Source organism: Vigna radiata, chromosome 1 (assembly GCF_000741045.1).
Source record: "Vigna radiata var. radiata cultivar VC1973A chromosome 1, Vradiata_ver6, whole genome shotgun sequence".
Lineage (NCBI taxonomy): Eukaryota > Viridiplantae > Streptophyta > Magnoliopsida > Fabales > Fabaceae > Vigna > Vigna radiata.
The window spans coordinates 16,866,894-16,882,408 of NC_028351.1; the positions used below are offsets into that span (position 1 = coordinate 16,866,894).

The 15,515-nt window shown below is 32.3% G+C and overlaps 1 protein-coding gene across 5 annotated transcripts in view; it reads left to right on the forward strand.

Annotated features, from left to right (window-relative positions):
- Positions 1-8,105, forward strand: part of LOC106772788 (DNA polymerase lambda) — a 31,193-nt gene extending 23,088 nt beyond the window's left edge. For 2 of the 5 annotated variants that reach the window (XM_014659376.2, XM_022785715.1), the window contains 6 exons: positions 1,582-1,670; positions 3,425-3,515; positions 5,563-5,643; positions 6,149-6,216; positions 7,596-7,680; positions 7,757-8,105. In XM_014659376.2, coding sequence (XP_014514862.1) covers positions 1,582-1,670; positions 3,425-3,515; positions 5,563-5,643; positions 6,149-6,216; positions 7,596-7,680; positions 7,757-7,855 — 513 coding nt within the window. In that variant the 3' untranslated portion in view covers positions 7,856-8,105. Of the gene's footprint in view, positions 1-1,581; positions 1,671-3,424; positions 3,516-5,558; positions 5,644-6,148; positions 6,217-7,595; positions 7,681-7,756 lie in introns of those variants that run through there. The other 3 variants (XM_014659385.2, XM_022785714.1, XR_001376630.2) reach the window with 3 other exon arrangements.
- The last annotated feature ends 7,410 nt before the right edge of the window (positions 8,106-15,515 follow it).

A 15,515-nucleotide genomic window follows, 5' to 3' on the forward strand; every position in this document is an offset into this window, starting at 1 on the left:
ATATTTTTATTATTTTTCATTATATATATATATATATATATATATATATATATATATATATATATTTCCCTGTATGTGTTTTAGACTCAAGAGAAATTAATCTTATGCTTAGTTTTACTATATTATAAGAACTATGAACACGCCTTATGATTACCTAAGTGTGAGCAAAAGCTTAAAGATTACACTTAGGTCATGTGAATACTAATTCTATTATTACACAGTTAAGTAAACTAATTACGTGTTAACTCATGTGATGTCCAAGAAGTTGGAGAAACACGTGAAGTAGTTACAACTATCACATGGGCTTGAAGGTGTATCGTTCAAGGAAGTTACAACTTGCAAATGATCCTCTTCATTTTTTGTCTGCTCACCCTTGCACTTCTAAGAAATTATTGGTCATTCTTGATCCTTCTAGAATATTTTGGAATCTCCTAAATATTAGAAATTATTTTTCTTAATTTCTTCTTCAATCATTTTAGTCTTTCTTTTTCTCTTTCTTACCATGTTTCTTGTTAGGACTTCTTGATCATGTTCTAAATTATCTCCTTCTTGATATGACTTTTCTTCATCCGTAATCATATCAAGAAGAGGCAAAATCCAAGGGATCAAAGTGTCAAACTTGACCCTAAGGAGAAACATATTCTAATATTGGGAAATACAAAAGGTTAGTTGTTAAACTAAATAATTTCACCGTCTCACGTTGCCTTTGTAGTTAGTGTAGAAAGTCACTTATTAAAATCTCCTTGTTAAGATTGTCAAGATGCCTTCACATGGATCTTATAGTATATTAAAAAGGCTTTTGGAAAAGGCCTCATTTTTGAAGATATGGGAAATATTCAAATTTTTGGGTATTCTAATGTTGACTGGGTAGGGTCAGCAAACAATAGATGCTCAACTTCAGGGTATTGTGTTTTTGTTGGAAGTAATTTAATATAATGGAAAAGTAAGAAACAAAAGGTTGACAAGATCAATTGCAGTAGTGACATTCGTCACTTGTGAGCTGATATGGCTAAAGCCACTAGAAGAAACCAGCCTTGAAAATTCTCCAATGCACCGTGTATGTGACAGCCAGATATCATTATGCTTGCCTCTAATGCTCTCTTTCATGAGAAGATCAAGCATATTGAAGTAGATGATCATTTCATAAGAAAACAACTAGAGTTTGGAGACATGACCACTTGATTTTTAGATTCTAGTGTAGCAAGCTAGACCCATCTGACTTATATTCTTCAATTCAATTGAGAGTGTTATAATTATAGAACTAAGGAACTTATCTTATATATAATCAAGAATATCTAGATTATATATGCATTATTAAGAAAGGTTTTATTTATTTTTGTATCATATCTTTGTTATTAAAGGATATCAAATTTCCTCTACTTATTGTATTAATTTTAATCCCTTTTTCTCGATAGAAATAATACATCTGTGTTGTCTCAATAACGGTTTCAACTCAATGTTTTTATCTTTCCTAAAGTTTAAAAACTCACAATCAGAACAGAACACTCATTTTGTTTCTGCTACAGTTTGCATTGAAGAATCATGTTGAAAACTTGCTCATGGTGCTGTTATGTCATTTAGGTTGTTATCATCTGTGGGGGATCATATAGACGTGGGAAAGCTACCTGTGGAGACATTGATATCATAATAACACATCCCGATGGACAAAGGTATGGCTTGATTTCTTATAACCTTTATTTGTGGAGAAACATTGCGTTTAAATATATGGAGTTTTTTCTCAATAATAGTAAAAGCATGCTATAGCAGAGTGGAAAAGCCTTCGGCTGCAAAAAGATTCAAATAATGGAGTGATTTTCATTAGCTGTTATTACTGCTGCCATTGGCTAACCATGGTGCTCTTATCATGATAGAGGTTCCAAAATTCCAGTTTTAACTACAATTTGCTAATGCATTGTTTTCATCAAGAAGCATAATAAACAAAGAAAATCAGACAAGAACCAAAAAATAAGGTAAAGATGAAGATGTCACAATCTAGCCTATTGACGAGTCAATGAAGATTCGTCACAAAAATCTCAATCAAGTGTTCTATGACAAGAACCAATGTAATCCTCTCTCAATGAATTCAAAATTCAAATATTGACTATAAACAACTTTAGGCTTAGATAGCATGTTGAATATAGTAAAACTAGATATAAGATTATTCTCTATTATGTCTAAAACACACATAGGATAATATATTTATAATGAAGAATTATAAAAGTATATATGGCAACTAAACATAAAATGGTAAATAGAAGATATTGTTAAAAACAATATCAACAATATCAAGTGTAGGTTTTCCTAATTAACATAAAACGTAATATATCTAACATCTATGTTTCCCTAATTAAAATAAGACGCAATATATCTAACAAAAACTCTAAAAATATTTATTTTGAATTGATTACACCAGTTCAAACACACCATCCAAATCAATTTGTCAGTCATCATAATAAACACACAAAAGAAATTTAAATTATAACTTAAAACAGAAGGTAGTTAGTTTCCCTTACCTTTTTAGAAGCTCAAAGAGTCCTATAGAACCTAGACCATTCTCACCAAACATAACTCTATTTACACCTACAACCCATAGAATTATAATCAGGGCAGCCCATTAGAATCATTGATTAACAAAGAGTACAATAAAGAACTCAAAGAACACATGCATTGACTAACAGTCCACATCCATTGACTAACAATCCACATGCATGAGGAAGGTACAAAACCAGATTGAAGAGCAAAGTTTAACTTGCTCTTATGCAAGATTTGATCAGACAAAATTGAAGCCCTTGCCACTGTGATCACTGAGGCACTTTCTGATCTTCAAACAAATAACCCGAGTTAGTAAATGGAGAAAGATGGCATAGGATTCTCAGAGAATGTGTTTTATTAGAGAGATGGTATATGTTTTAAGTAATGAAACTCATTAATTGAAACTCTATTTATATCTTTAACATTTAATATTAAAATAAGCGAGTCTCATTATTCAGGACATCCTATCACCTCTAATACTCTAATTTCTAGGGTCTCCCATATGTCTAACTTATTAAATTTTAATAGAACAGTGAATGGTAATGTACCAAAATATTCTCTTGGTAAAACAAAATTCTTAAAAAAGTCTTTTAGAAGCATGGATTAACTTCGAATACTGTTTTTACTTGGATTGATGGAATGATTAAGCATGTTCTAAATTCTTAAAGAAATTTATGTTAAATTTTGTGGATTCCTTAATTTCTTCCGTGCTTATTTTCATCTCCATTATTGGAAAAATATGAAACATTCAACAGCTAAGACATTACATTTACTCTTTCTGTTAAGGAGAGAACACAGTTGACTAACATTCTGCACATATTTATCATTGTTTGCTTTGTGGAAACTTCTTTTTTCATGTTAGAGGTTAAACAGATCTGTTCATTGCTTGCAGTCACAAAGGATTTTTGCCAAAGTTTGTAAAACATTTAAAGCATATGAATTTCCTAAGAGAGGATTTAATTTTCAGTACTCACAGTGAAGAGGTAATTTTAGCATTTTCTTGTTACCTATAAATTATGTGTTTATTTGGTTAATTGATTAAGCTTTCCTGGAAAACATTGATAAAATATTTCCCATTATTCTATTTGAATGTTGATATCTCATCAAAGATAAGGATTTGATTGCTTGCTTGCATATAAATATGAGAAGCGGTAATAGTTTGTTGAGATGTAACTTGTAAATTGCATTTAAGCTCAACATGTGACATTTTGGCTTTGTTTGCAAATACATTTGTGCTATACAGTTCATAGGTTGAAATTTTACATTTTAATAATTAGAAGGATTGAATAAGCTACCTTGTAGTACTACACAAATTTTGAAATGATCAGCTATTAGGATAATAAGGAAGGTGCCAACAAGTTTTTAATTTGTATGATTTATTATTCTTTGGAACTTAGATTGATCCTAGCTATTGGTTACCTATTCAAAAGGGATACAAATGTTACCAGCCTCCAACAAAATGATTCTTTGTGTTTGTTGATGTCACCCTACCCTTTCAACCTTATCTTTAAGGGAAAAACTCATGTATTGAAGATGAGAATAATTCACTCTTAACAAAATATCCTTTCTTCCTTAATCAAGTCTCATTAACGCTCCACCATTTATTGAGTCTAATACTTCACCATCTACTGAGTCTATAGCTTTTCCTATTCATTCTCCTTGAGTCAACCCCAAATATAACCGGAGAACAATCTCGCAATGTTAACTGTCCACTACAAGTATACTCATGAAGAGAAGGTCTGTTATTCAATCACCACAAGTCCATCAATATGAATCTATACCTTAAATACTTGACATTAATGAAGAGCAAAATATGCTAGCCGTTGACGATCTGGATCTTCCAACTGCAGTAATTAAATGTGTTAGAGCATGTACTCAAAACGAAAGGTGTTAGAGCTTTTACCCATTGTCACATGACAAACTATCCAGTAATCACAAAAACTTTCTTGGTCATCTAAATACTAGAAAGGTATAAGGCAATGTTAGTAGCTGTTAGATTCTTTTAAGATATTGGTAGTTATAATATATTATGTTAGTTACAATTCATATTTTCTTTATATTACCTTATGTGTATTTTCTACTTAAGGGAAACTACTCCAATATATAATTTGCAATATATTCAACATGGTATCCAGAACTAGGGTTTCTAGGTAATCCATATACAAGTTTTTCGTCGCCGTCACGACTGCAATAATTAGCAGAGCTACCACTAGAGCTGTTGCCACTAGAGCCACCATTCAAGTTGGTGTCCCCACCAATCGAATCGTCTTTCTCGGGCGACCACCACACCGCAACAATTGCATTGATTAGAGTATCAATGCGCACACACAATCGTGCACATATGACCTGAAACAGTCTCCTAAGGCTTAGGCTTGGTTTTGAAAATTGAGCAGGGTTGTTCGCACTAACTTGAGGGGGGTTATATTTTCATGTATTTTTTCTCTCTTTACATTATGGACTCTTTTGTTGCTACTACTTGTGATCCATCCATCTATATCAATTATGTCAATGTGAAACTCTCCATTGACAAATTAGATAGATGTAATTATGATACTTGGGCATCAAACATTAAGCTTTATCATAAAAGTCAAAGCTATGTTGATCATCTTACTCAAAATGTTGCCACTATTGCTAAAAATGAGCTTTCTTATTGGTTAAAAATTCATGCTCAATTATGCATTGTACCTAAGTCTACTATTCATTCATCACTGAAACAAATATTTTATGTTGTAAAGAAATACTATTCCTTTCAGTCACATTGTTTTGTAATTGAGAAGGTGATACTGTGTTGGGATTTCTTGGTTTCTAACACTGTGTGTTTTCTCTCAAACTTTAATAGCAGTTCTCAATCCCATCGCTACTTCATATATCTTTATCATTCTATAATTTGAATCCAATATATCTAGATATACCTTTTGAGGAATCAATCTCCACTCAATATTTTGTTGTGCTAATCTACCTGGTAGATATTTTTGCAATATTTCTTAATTCATTGGTAATTTCTTTGTTAATTTTTATTTCTTTAGACAGGGTTCTGATTCTGGTGTGGACACTTACTTTGGTTTTTGTACCTATCCTGGGCAGGAGTTGCGTCGTCGTATTGATTTGAAGGTGACAATCGTAACTTCAAAATATTGGGTTTTCGTTTTATCTTTTGTTTGAAATTTAGCATGGTGTATTTTAGTTTTATTGTTGTGTTTTTTTCTATTTGATAGTCTTGTGACCAAGGTTTCTATTTTAGTCTTGTTTTTTTCTAGAAAGCTGAAGATGTTTATGTTTTGTGATTGTATGATCTTATGTATTTTAGAATTATTGAACTATTGTTTACTATTTTCATTAAATGTGGTGATGAAATTTTGAATTGGTATGGTATTATATACATTTTTTTCATATATAATAGACTCTTACGAGTTTATAAGTTGAATTTACGGAACAAGTCTACATACACAGACTATAGTCTGATAACCTTGGTTGTGACTATTAATTATTTACCAAGTTATCACATAACCAACCATAGGATATTGCAATAAAATATTAGAAGTAATTCCATCTTCTTTACGGTTGTACATTGTTGCATAGCCACCTTTTAAAATGATTGGTTTTACTGTGTTTGTAGGTTTACCCAAGACAGATATATGCATTTGGACTAATAGCATGGACAGGAAACGATGTGCTCAATAGGAGGTACAGTTCATTCTCTATGCTCTAAACTTTCTATTTCTAGACTGGAGCAGCCACACACACTCATGCATGTCTTGAACCAGTGTGCTTCTTTCTTCCTTCATCACTGGCAACCACGTGTGCCAATATGTACAGCCATTAGTTCAATAATTGCTTCGATGCTCCCTCTTCCAATCTAGTCCCAACTAATTGATGATTGTGAGGGAGGATCTGTCTGAACAAGAATAGCAGATCGAGGAGGGTAATTGTGTAATGCCTAACACCGGGAAATCCTACGGCCTAGCTTGTGAGGTCATACTTGTGATGCCCTTTTCCTGGCTTGTTAGAGTGATTATGATCATCATATTGAGACGCCAAATAAGATGAATCGTCGGTAGGAGGAGGTGTGTCATTGATGGGTTTACTTGACACATGCAAAAGGGTGGAACAAATAGGAGCAAAATTGGGTAAAAGTGGAATCCAAAATCTGATAACAGACATGGGAATATTCATCAAGTCCATGTAATTCTAGCACCATGAAGAACTGAGTGTTGCTCTATTTCTTAGAGAGGAGTAGAGGTAGGAGGTAATACCTCATTAAATTCATGAAAAGGAGTATGAAACTTACTCAAATAATCAACCATTGAGCTTTAACGTTGAGGACCAACAACATTGAAAAATCTATTGGACAAATCTTTGACCGGTGGGTGAGAATATGTTTGGACCCTGGCATGGTGATCGCTTAGCCGAGATGAACAAAATTGTGTGGTGACTTGTTGAAACTAAAACTCTGACTATGGCAATGGCAGTAGATGCCAGTGATGACGGTTGGATAGATATGGTCGTGGTTGGATGGATATGGTAGTGGTGGATGACTTTATTTTTTTCAAGATATTTTCTTCTCTTAAGCATTTCTTAATAAGAAAAAAACGTGAGTTTTGCTAATAAAAATTCATAGTTATAGCAAAATAACTCATTGAAACATGAGCTATTATTTTATTGCTGTTAAATACAGTGAAAATTATATATTGGAATTAATCCCTTGTGTTAAATACACACATAGGGTTTTCTATTTATAATAGAAGAAATATGGGTTAAGTCCAAATACAAATGAATATGTAAGAATGAAATAAAATAAAATAAGAACAATGTTTTCTTAATAAACATATAGGGACTATATTTCCCTAATTAACATAAACACAATATAAACTGAATATAGTATCTCTAACAATTGCTATCTAGCTTTTTATTGTTTTCTTGCGCATGATGTTTTCATAACCTTAGCTTATTATCTATTTATTGGCCTTGTTCGGTGTCTTGTTTATCTTTGGTCGTCATTTCTTGGTCATGCATAGTTAACAAGTGTATGATGGTTTTTCTTATTGTGGGTGTTTTGAGTGCAGGTTGAGGTTGCTAGCAGAATCTAAAGGATTCCGGCTTGACGATACTGGGTTGTTTCCAGCCACACATGGTTCTGGCAGCAAACGGGTATGACATAAAAGAATCGTTTACATTTGCGTCATGATTTGCTTGAATTCTCATATGTACTTTTGTACCACTTCAGGGTGCAAAAGGTAGTGCAAGTTTGAAATTTAATACTGAAAAGGAGGTATTTCATTTCCTGGACTTTCCTTGGCTTGAACCACATGAAAGAAATCTCTAAATATACGCACCATTTGTGAGAAATGTCCTGCTTGCTCTCTGCATTCAACTTTTAGGAATATGGTGATGCATTTAGCAAATGCCTTAGTTTTATTCTCAGGGTGCTGCTTTGTAAATAGACACTTGTAAGATACAATCGCACTTCTGACTTCGGTATTTTTTTGTACACAATGGCACCATAAAATGAGAGCAGTTTTGCTGGATGGACTTATTTACAATATATTAAGTTAATTGTCATTACTGCAGTTTAATCATTGATCTTAGAAATTGTTCTACCGTTAAACATAATTTCAATTTAATATTTACATACCAAATTTATTAAACTGGTTTCTCTGTAACGTGTTATATCTGCAACCGTTATCTCCTTTTACATTTAATTTGGTCTTTACCTAGAGATCAAATTAAAAATGTGCTACATGAATAGACACAAGTTATGAATAAGATAGTGATCAAATCAGTAACATTTCATTCATATATGGGTCAATTTAAGAACTAAATTACATATTCGCTGCTCATAACCAAGCTAAATTATACGACTGACTTTGTTACACCATATTATTTGGACGTAATTTTAAGGTTTAAATCTCTTTTTTATTCCTAAGTTATGAACGGATGTTCAATTTAGTCCCTGTTTTTAAAAATGTAAATCTTTGATTCCTAAGTTATAAAAAATGTATCAAATGAGTCCTTTTTTTATGTTCATGGTCAAAATACAAAGAAAAATCTAAAGTGTTGTTATTATTAAGAAACAAATCAGAACAATCTAAAAATGTAGCAGTTGTTAAAAAACAACCAAAAATAATATTTGAAGTAAAAAAAGGACTCATTTGATACATTTTTTATAACTTAGGGACCAAATATTTACATTTTTAAAAACGAAGACTAAATTGAACATCCACTTATAACTTAGAGACCAAAAAGAGGTTTAAACCTAGTTTTAATCTATCCCTTCCCCAAAATGTATTCATTCCCATAAAAATGATGTTATTCCACCTACAATGCTTCGGTGGTGGAACTCTCCATGACCTTATCTAGGATGTATATGGGAAATATTACCGGAATGCAAAGTCTTCTAGGTTGCTTTCTTATGTATAATTCGTGACTATACATTTTGTAAGAAAAAAACTAAATGTTTTTCTAAACAGATGAAATGGGTTAACAGTATATTTTGACAAGGTTTTTCTGAAAAGACTTCTACGACAAACTAAAATACAAATGAAATTTACTTTTCTAAAAATTAGAACAAATTTGTATCGAAAGTAATTTTTGGACGCTCTATTATTAATCTTGTAATTAGGTTTTATGTGTTTCCAAATTGGTTTCTTTTGCATCCAAGAAAATTATAAATTCCTTTAGTAAAAACTTAAATTTACACATATAATTACATTCATATTTAACCTTCTTATTTTCAAAATCTCCGGTCTAAATTGACCTTACCTGATTCTACTATACCCAGTTGCTATTGAGATAATGATTTCAGCAAATGAAAATAAAGTTTTAAAGATAATATTTGTTGATTGACATATTTAACAGAAAAAAAATTGTTTTACAGATGGTGCAGCTTGAAGTAGTCTTCTTGTTAATGAGTGCATGTTTTGTATATTTTAGAATACTTACGATTACTTATCTTTAGATATAATTGAGTTTAAATTTATTGTTTTAAGTGGTATTTGACCAATTGAGATAAAATGAGCTTTAAGTTAAATCATATACTAAATTTAACTTTTTAGACATTATCAGATGATATGTATTCTAGGTAGACAAAAATCACTATACGCTTTAGCTAGAAGAGTTTAATTAGATAATTTAGTCCATAAATGATTTGATAAAAACATTTAAAAGCTGAGTTTTGATAATATTATTTAGTGCATAAATGTTTCTTGAGTGTTCTAACATGTGATTTATGTAGGTGAAGTGAAATCAAGCTCTTGAAATTTCTAATGTCTTATAGACAATACAAGCTTTACTAAATTGATATTTTCCAATGGTTAAGGTTATAAGCTTGATAAAGAAAATATAGTATTCTTGAAGATAGAAAAGAAAGTCGTTTAGGCAATGTGTTATTGAAGTTGTCTATTCAACATATCATCTAATCAATGTATTGTTGAAGTCATTTGGTCACTACCTTGTTGGATTCTTCTAGTGTGCTTAGCTAGACTCATATACTTGTTAGACCAATTGATGAACTCGTCTAAGTGACTTGTTTAATAATGTCATATGATGGAATCGTCTGATGAACTTGTCTATTAAGACTCGTCTGATGGTTTCAGTTTATATGTATTATTTTGAGAACCTTGTTTACACATCTTTTAACGTGTTTGGAACACATTGGATCATTTGATAAGATGATTGTTTTGTACATGAAAGTTGTTGATTTGGTTATTACTTAGTACAAGATTCAAAGGACTTTTTGAAATGAGATAATGCTTTATTTTATGAACTTAAAACAAATCTTTATACGTGACGGGAGAATAGTGTATGTTCTTAAATCTAAGGAGCAAGTTTGGAGGAAACCAAAAAGAAAAAAGGCCATAACTTGGATGAGGTGCACTCAGCTTTTATACGATTGGCCACAACTCTTTTGGTTGGTTCCTTGACTAGGGGTTTTCTATCAGGAAGATTGACATTTATTTGATCCAATCAATGACAATGATCAAATTTGGCAATGTTGTTAGGGAATTCGTTTTGAATTTTTTATGTGAACAAAGACGATGAAAAACTTGTTGAGGAAAGAGAAGTTGAGCGAGCAACAAGGAATTCGAACAAGAAGCATGGCTAAGAAGAACAGAGAAGAAGAAATTAAAGACAAATATCAAGGGAGGCTCATAAGAGGGAAACTCAACACATTAGAAGAGATTAAAGGAATTGTAACTAAATAAGTAGGAACTTGAGAGAGGTTCAGACCTTGAGGGAAGGAACTTGAGAAAGGAAGGATGAATCTAGAAATAATAAGGATTCCAAGATTCTAGACGCATTCTCCTACCTTCAATGTATCTAGTCATTTTCTCCTTACTTTAGGATCCCTTTCATTATACCTAAACATTTGTCAACCTACCTTAAGCACCCATCCATTCGATCTAACCACCTCATCATTACATTTCCTATATTTCAGGATTTAGTACATGTATCTCCCTAATTAAACTACAATAGTTGTTAAACACTTGTGTTTTCAAGTAACTATTTAGGAAAACGTTTCAAATAGGAGAAACAATAACATAAGTATTTTTATACTGATTCACTCAACCTGAGCTATGTTTAGTCTCCTTTATGACCTAAGGGGTTCCACTGATCTTTAACAAGATTATAAACGAGTACAACACACTCTTGGTGTACAAGTACTATTAACCACTTTTGGTTCCCCTAGTCAACCTGACTAGTCCGAATTTAAACACTTATGATATCAACCCTAGACAATTGTCTAGAACGTTTAACTCAATTGAGTTAAACAATACAAGTATTTTAATTCACTTCTGAATATACAAATACAATCAGTGTTATGAGTACGAATGCAAATTCAAATAACTCCCAAAGAGAGGATAAATTCAATACAACAAAATATTATAACTTGAGATACTTTTTCTTGTTCTAAGAACATAGTTAGACGATGTAAGCTCTGAGAGAGAATAATAATGTAATGATACAATGAAAGCAAAAGTTCTTCTTTTTTGTTCTACGAGTTCTCTGTGTGAAGATTTGTACTATTTTGCATCTTGGGAAGAGAAGCATTGTTTTAGAAGTAAGAGCTTGTATGACTATAACAAGACATAAAGCTTTAGGCAACCATTCTAGGAATGTCTTCCTATTTCACAACGTCTTTATGATCTGTGTGCAGTGCTTTGAGTAAAGCTTGGTGTTGTCATTATCTGCACACATAAAGAGAGGAAAAGCAAAGTAGAAAGAGGTATAGTACGCTCATGCATTAATGTTCTTACGTTAAGAGAGCGTTTAAGCATGATTCGTAATATGAGCGTTTAGCGAAAGTTTGTGCTTTTTAAAGTAGTATCTCAATCGATACAATATACAACATTTATTGCTTCTTTCATTAGACATGCTTTTGTCAAATATTGTTTAACGTTTTATAACTGACACGTCATTGTTTATCTTGCTTGCATTTAATAAAGGTCTTTTAATATGAACTTCTCTTAGATGTTTTATTCCACTAAACCATATTTCATTAAGTGTTGTATGTTAAATTTCAAAACTCGAGTTGCTAGACAATCTAGTCTCTCTAGACGATTTTGTCTTAACAATCTCTCTCTTTTTATGTTTAAAAAATACACATGTTAAACAATATATTTATTTTAGATTGTTAAGCATGTTTAACAAATACACATGCTTAACAATCTCATTTTTTAAAACGTTTAGAAAATGTTTATTAGTGAATAATTATATATTTTTATATCGTTTACTCATCTCATAGTCTAAATGATATACATTCACAATGTTTATATATAACAGAACTATTAAAGAAAATGAATCTAATGATATATATATATATATATATATATATATATATATATATTATCAAAGTTATTCAATCAAAATAAGTTTAAATGATATATATCTTATAGCATTTACGTACTAGAGCTATTATATTATAATAAGTCTAAATGATATATGTATCATTGCGTTTATTTATCATAGCCATCAAATATGAGCTATATTTATTAGTAAGATTAGACATGACTTAGAGCAAATTTAGTCATGTGTTAGTCATAATAATATCAAAGCATTAAACTTGACTTAAAGCAAATTTAATGATGACTTGGGTCTAACCAATGGACCTATCACCAATAGCAATATTTTAAAGATTCAACAAGGAAAGCTCTATATCAACATAATAGACTCCGAAGATCATCCATATGGACCAAATAAGGTCATGGACATACTTGTCAGGCTCCCGAAGCATCCAACTATAGGATCAAATAGCCGAGCTTGTTGAGCTCATTGGTCGAGCTCCCGAGCTTCCATTGTCTAGTAGCCACTTAAAGGCCGAAACACCCTGATTTCTGAGATGTCACGGATTATTAAAAACCGATAAAATTCAAAATTTATCATAGTGCAGAAACGTACTTAAAAAAACCTTATCCAATTACATTATTTTGAATAATAAAATAGCGAAGGAAATACTCCGTTTATATTGTCTTAACTTGTAAAACAAAATAACTTTAATTGAATACCAATGTTTTTCCCCCATCCTCTCTCGAATCTACAATGTCTCTGAAACATCTGCAATATCATCTACTCACGTATAACACATTATACGATCATCGCCAATAATTTCATTCACAAACACAAAAACACAAACATGTATGGGGTAAGTTACCGATAAAACAATCATAACAACAAGATACATACATACTAATTATATTAACCATAATCAAACACACAATAAGAGATATACCTTATTATATCAACCATAATCAAACACACAAGATACATACTTTTTGCCTATATCAACCATAATCAAACACCCCATACATGGAAGTAATAACAATAGGATTTCTAATCTTCTAACAAAAACAATTCAAACATAATGAATTACTTGATCCTCGATCCTCGATCTTTAACCATTGATGTCATCTCCAACATCTCACACTTAGAGCATTGGTCTATCTACCCATTAGCACCTATGTTAGCTACCTACTATAACCATTATAGTAACACCGTTATCAACATAGCAACATTTGGAGCATCTTAGGCACCATGATCATCATAATAGATACACCACCATCATGACTATCCCAATCATGAACAACACCATGAGCATCATCGTGCCATAACATCACAATGGAAAGAGTTTGTCTCACTCTTGTACCCTACTCACCTACTATAACCACTCCCATAGTCCACCTATAGCCTCCCACTTACAGAACATCTATAGTTTCTCCTACAAATCATTTGTAGCCTCCCTACAAATCTGCTTGAGTAGTCCCGCAATCCAGCTAAGGAACATGTAATCCTATCACACTAGGACAAGGAACACACCTTAACCCCCACACAAGGAAGACTCAATTCCCGAACAACCCATCCAATGCGCACAAGGCAAAGGGAAGAACCTATCCGCAGATAGAACCAGGATTTACGAGATACAACAAGTAGACTTATCCTCCACTCTCATGCTCATCAATCACATACTCAGGTACATCCCAACACTCACTCATGCTCAATTTTCAACCAAAAGTCAAACTTACCCTAAACATAACCACTAACCTCAATCTCTGATTATCATCATGTTCCACAACTCCTCAAGCTTGGTCCATGTCCATTCTTCATCAAATTCACCATTTTTCACCGAAATGCTCTGATAATCAATTATCACTTTTGATAATCGATTATTTCAGTGAAATTTATCCAAAAACATCATGTAGGAAGGGATAATCGATTATCATCCCAAATAATCAATTATTTCCAAAACCATACTAAAAACCAATGCACAAATAATCGATTATAACTAATGATAATCGATTATTGCCAAATTGAAACACATCCTGAACATGATTCAAGCATTCAAACATACGTACATTAACCTTAGATCATATGGAAACATACTTAACACATCATACACGCATTCAAGCATCACATACCCATGTAAACATACTCTAACACATATGATACATCACTTGAATCATCCAAATCCAATCATTGACATGTTATAACCCCAATAAACCCAATTATACTACATATGATTATTACCACACCCTTACCGATAGGAAAAAAGGCCAAAAACAATAGCAACTTAACAAAGAGTAATAACACAACGAAAATTCGATCCCCTTCCTTGTGAGAATCTACAAGGAGCACCAAACAAATAGAGCAAAAACATAATCTAAAGCATAAAGAGACACCAACAATTTTTAACGTGGAAAACCCTTCAATGCAAAGGTAAAACACCACAAGTCTTCCAAACCAAAGAAAAACCCCTGTGATCAATAATAGGGTGCAAAAGAGTCTCCAATAAAAACATCAAATGGGGTTTTCAATCAGCCAAACTAACTAAGCATAATATTTACAAATGAGAACAAAGAAGATGAAAATTCTCCAAAATAGAGCTGATGATGTGAGGCTGTTTTCTCCCAAACTAGATCTTTGATTGATTATCTGAACGGTCAGAATAAAGATCCATAGTCAAGAACCCACTGTCCAAAAATTAGTCTGATCCAATAGTGAACGACTTCACAACGACAAAAACACAAGTGTAGGTTTTATGTTATGTGGGAATGACTTATTCTCTTCCTTTTTGTCTCACTTGTCTTTTCCCTCTCTTCAAATGTCATATCCCTATGAATAAACTCTTATGTTCGAATGGATATTCTTTCAAACGCTTACATCCAACACAAGTAAAATAAGAGATTCAAAGATATTCCTACTCTCCAAGACCTTGATCATTCATTTTATTTAAGGTGTATCATTCTTGGGAGTTATATTCTTCATCTACTCACTATCATAACACTTATTCTAACTTGTATTATAAGATGGGTATTTGCACCTAGCGGAAAGAGCACAATGACTCCAAAGAGGATGAGGAAGTCTGCCTTAGCCTAAGTTGAAGATTTAAGGGCGAATTTTTTTCAAGAGGGAGAGGATGATGGCATACCCCCTGATGGGGAAGTGCATGCCTAGAGAGAATATTCTAAAATGACATACAAGAAATGGAGAGA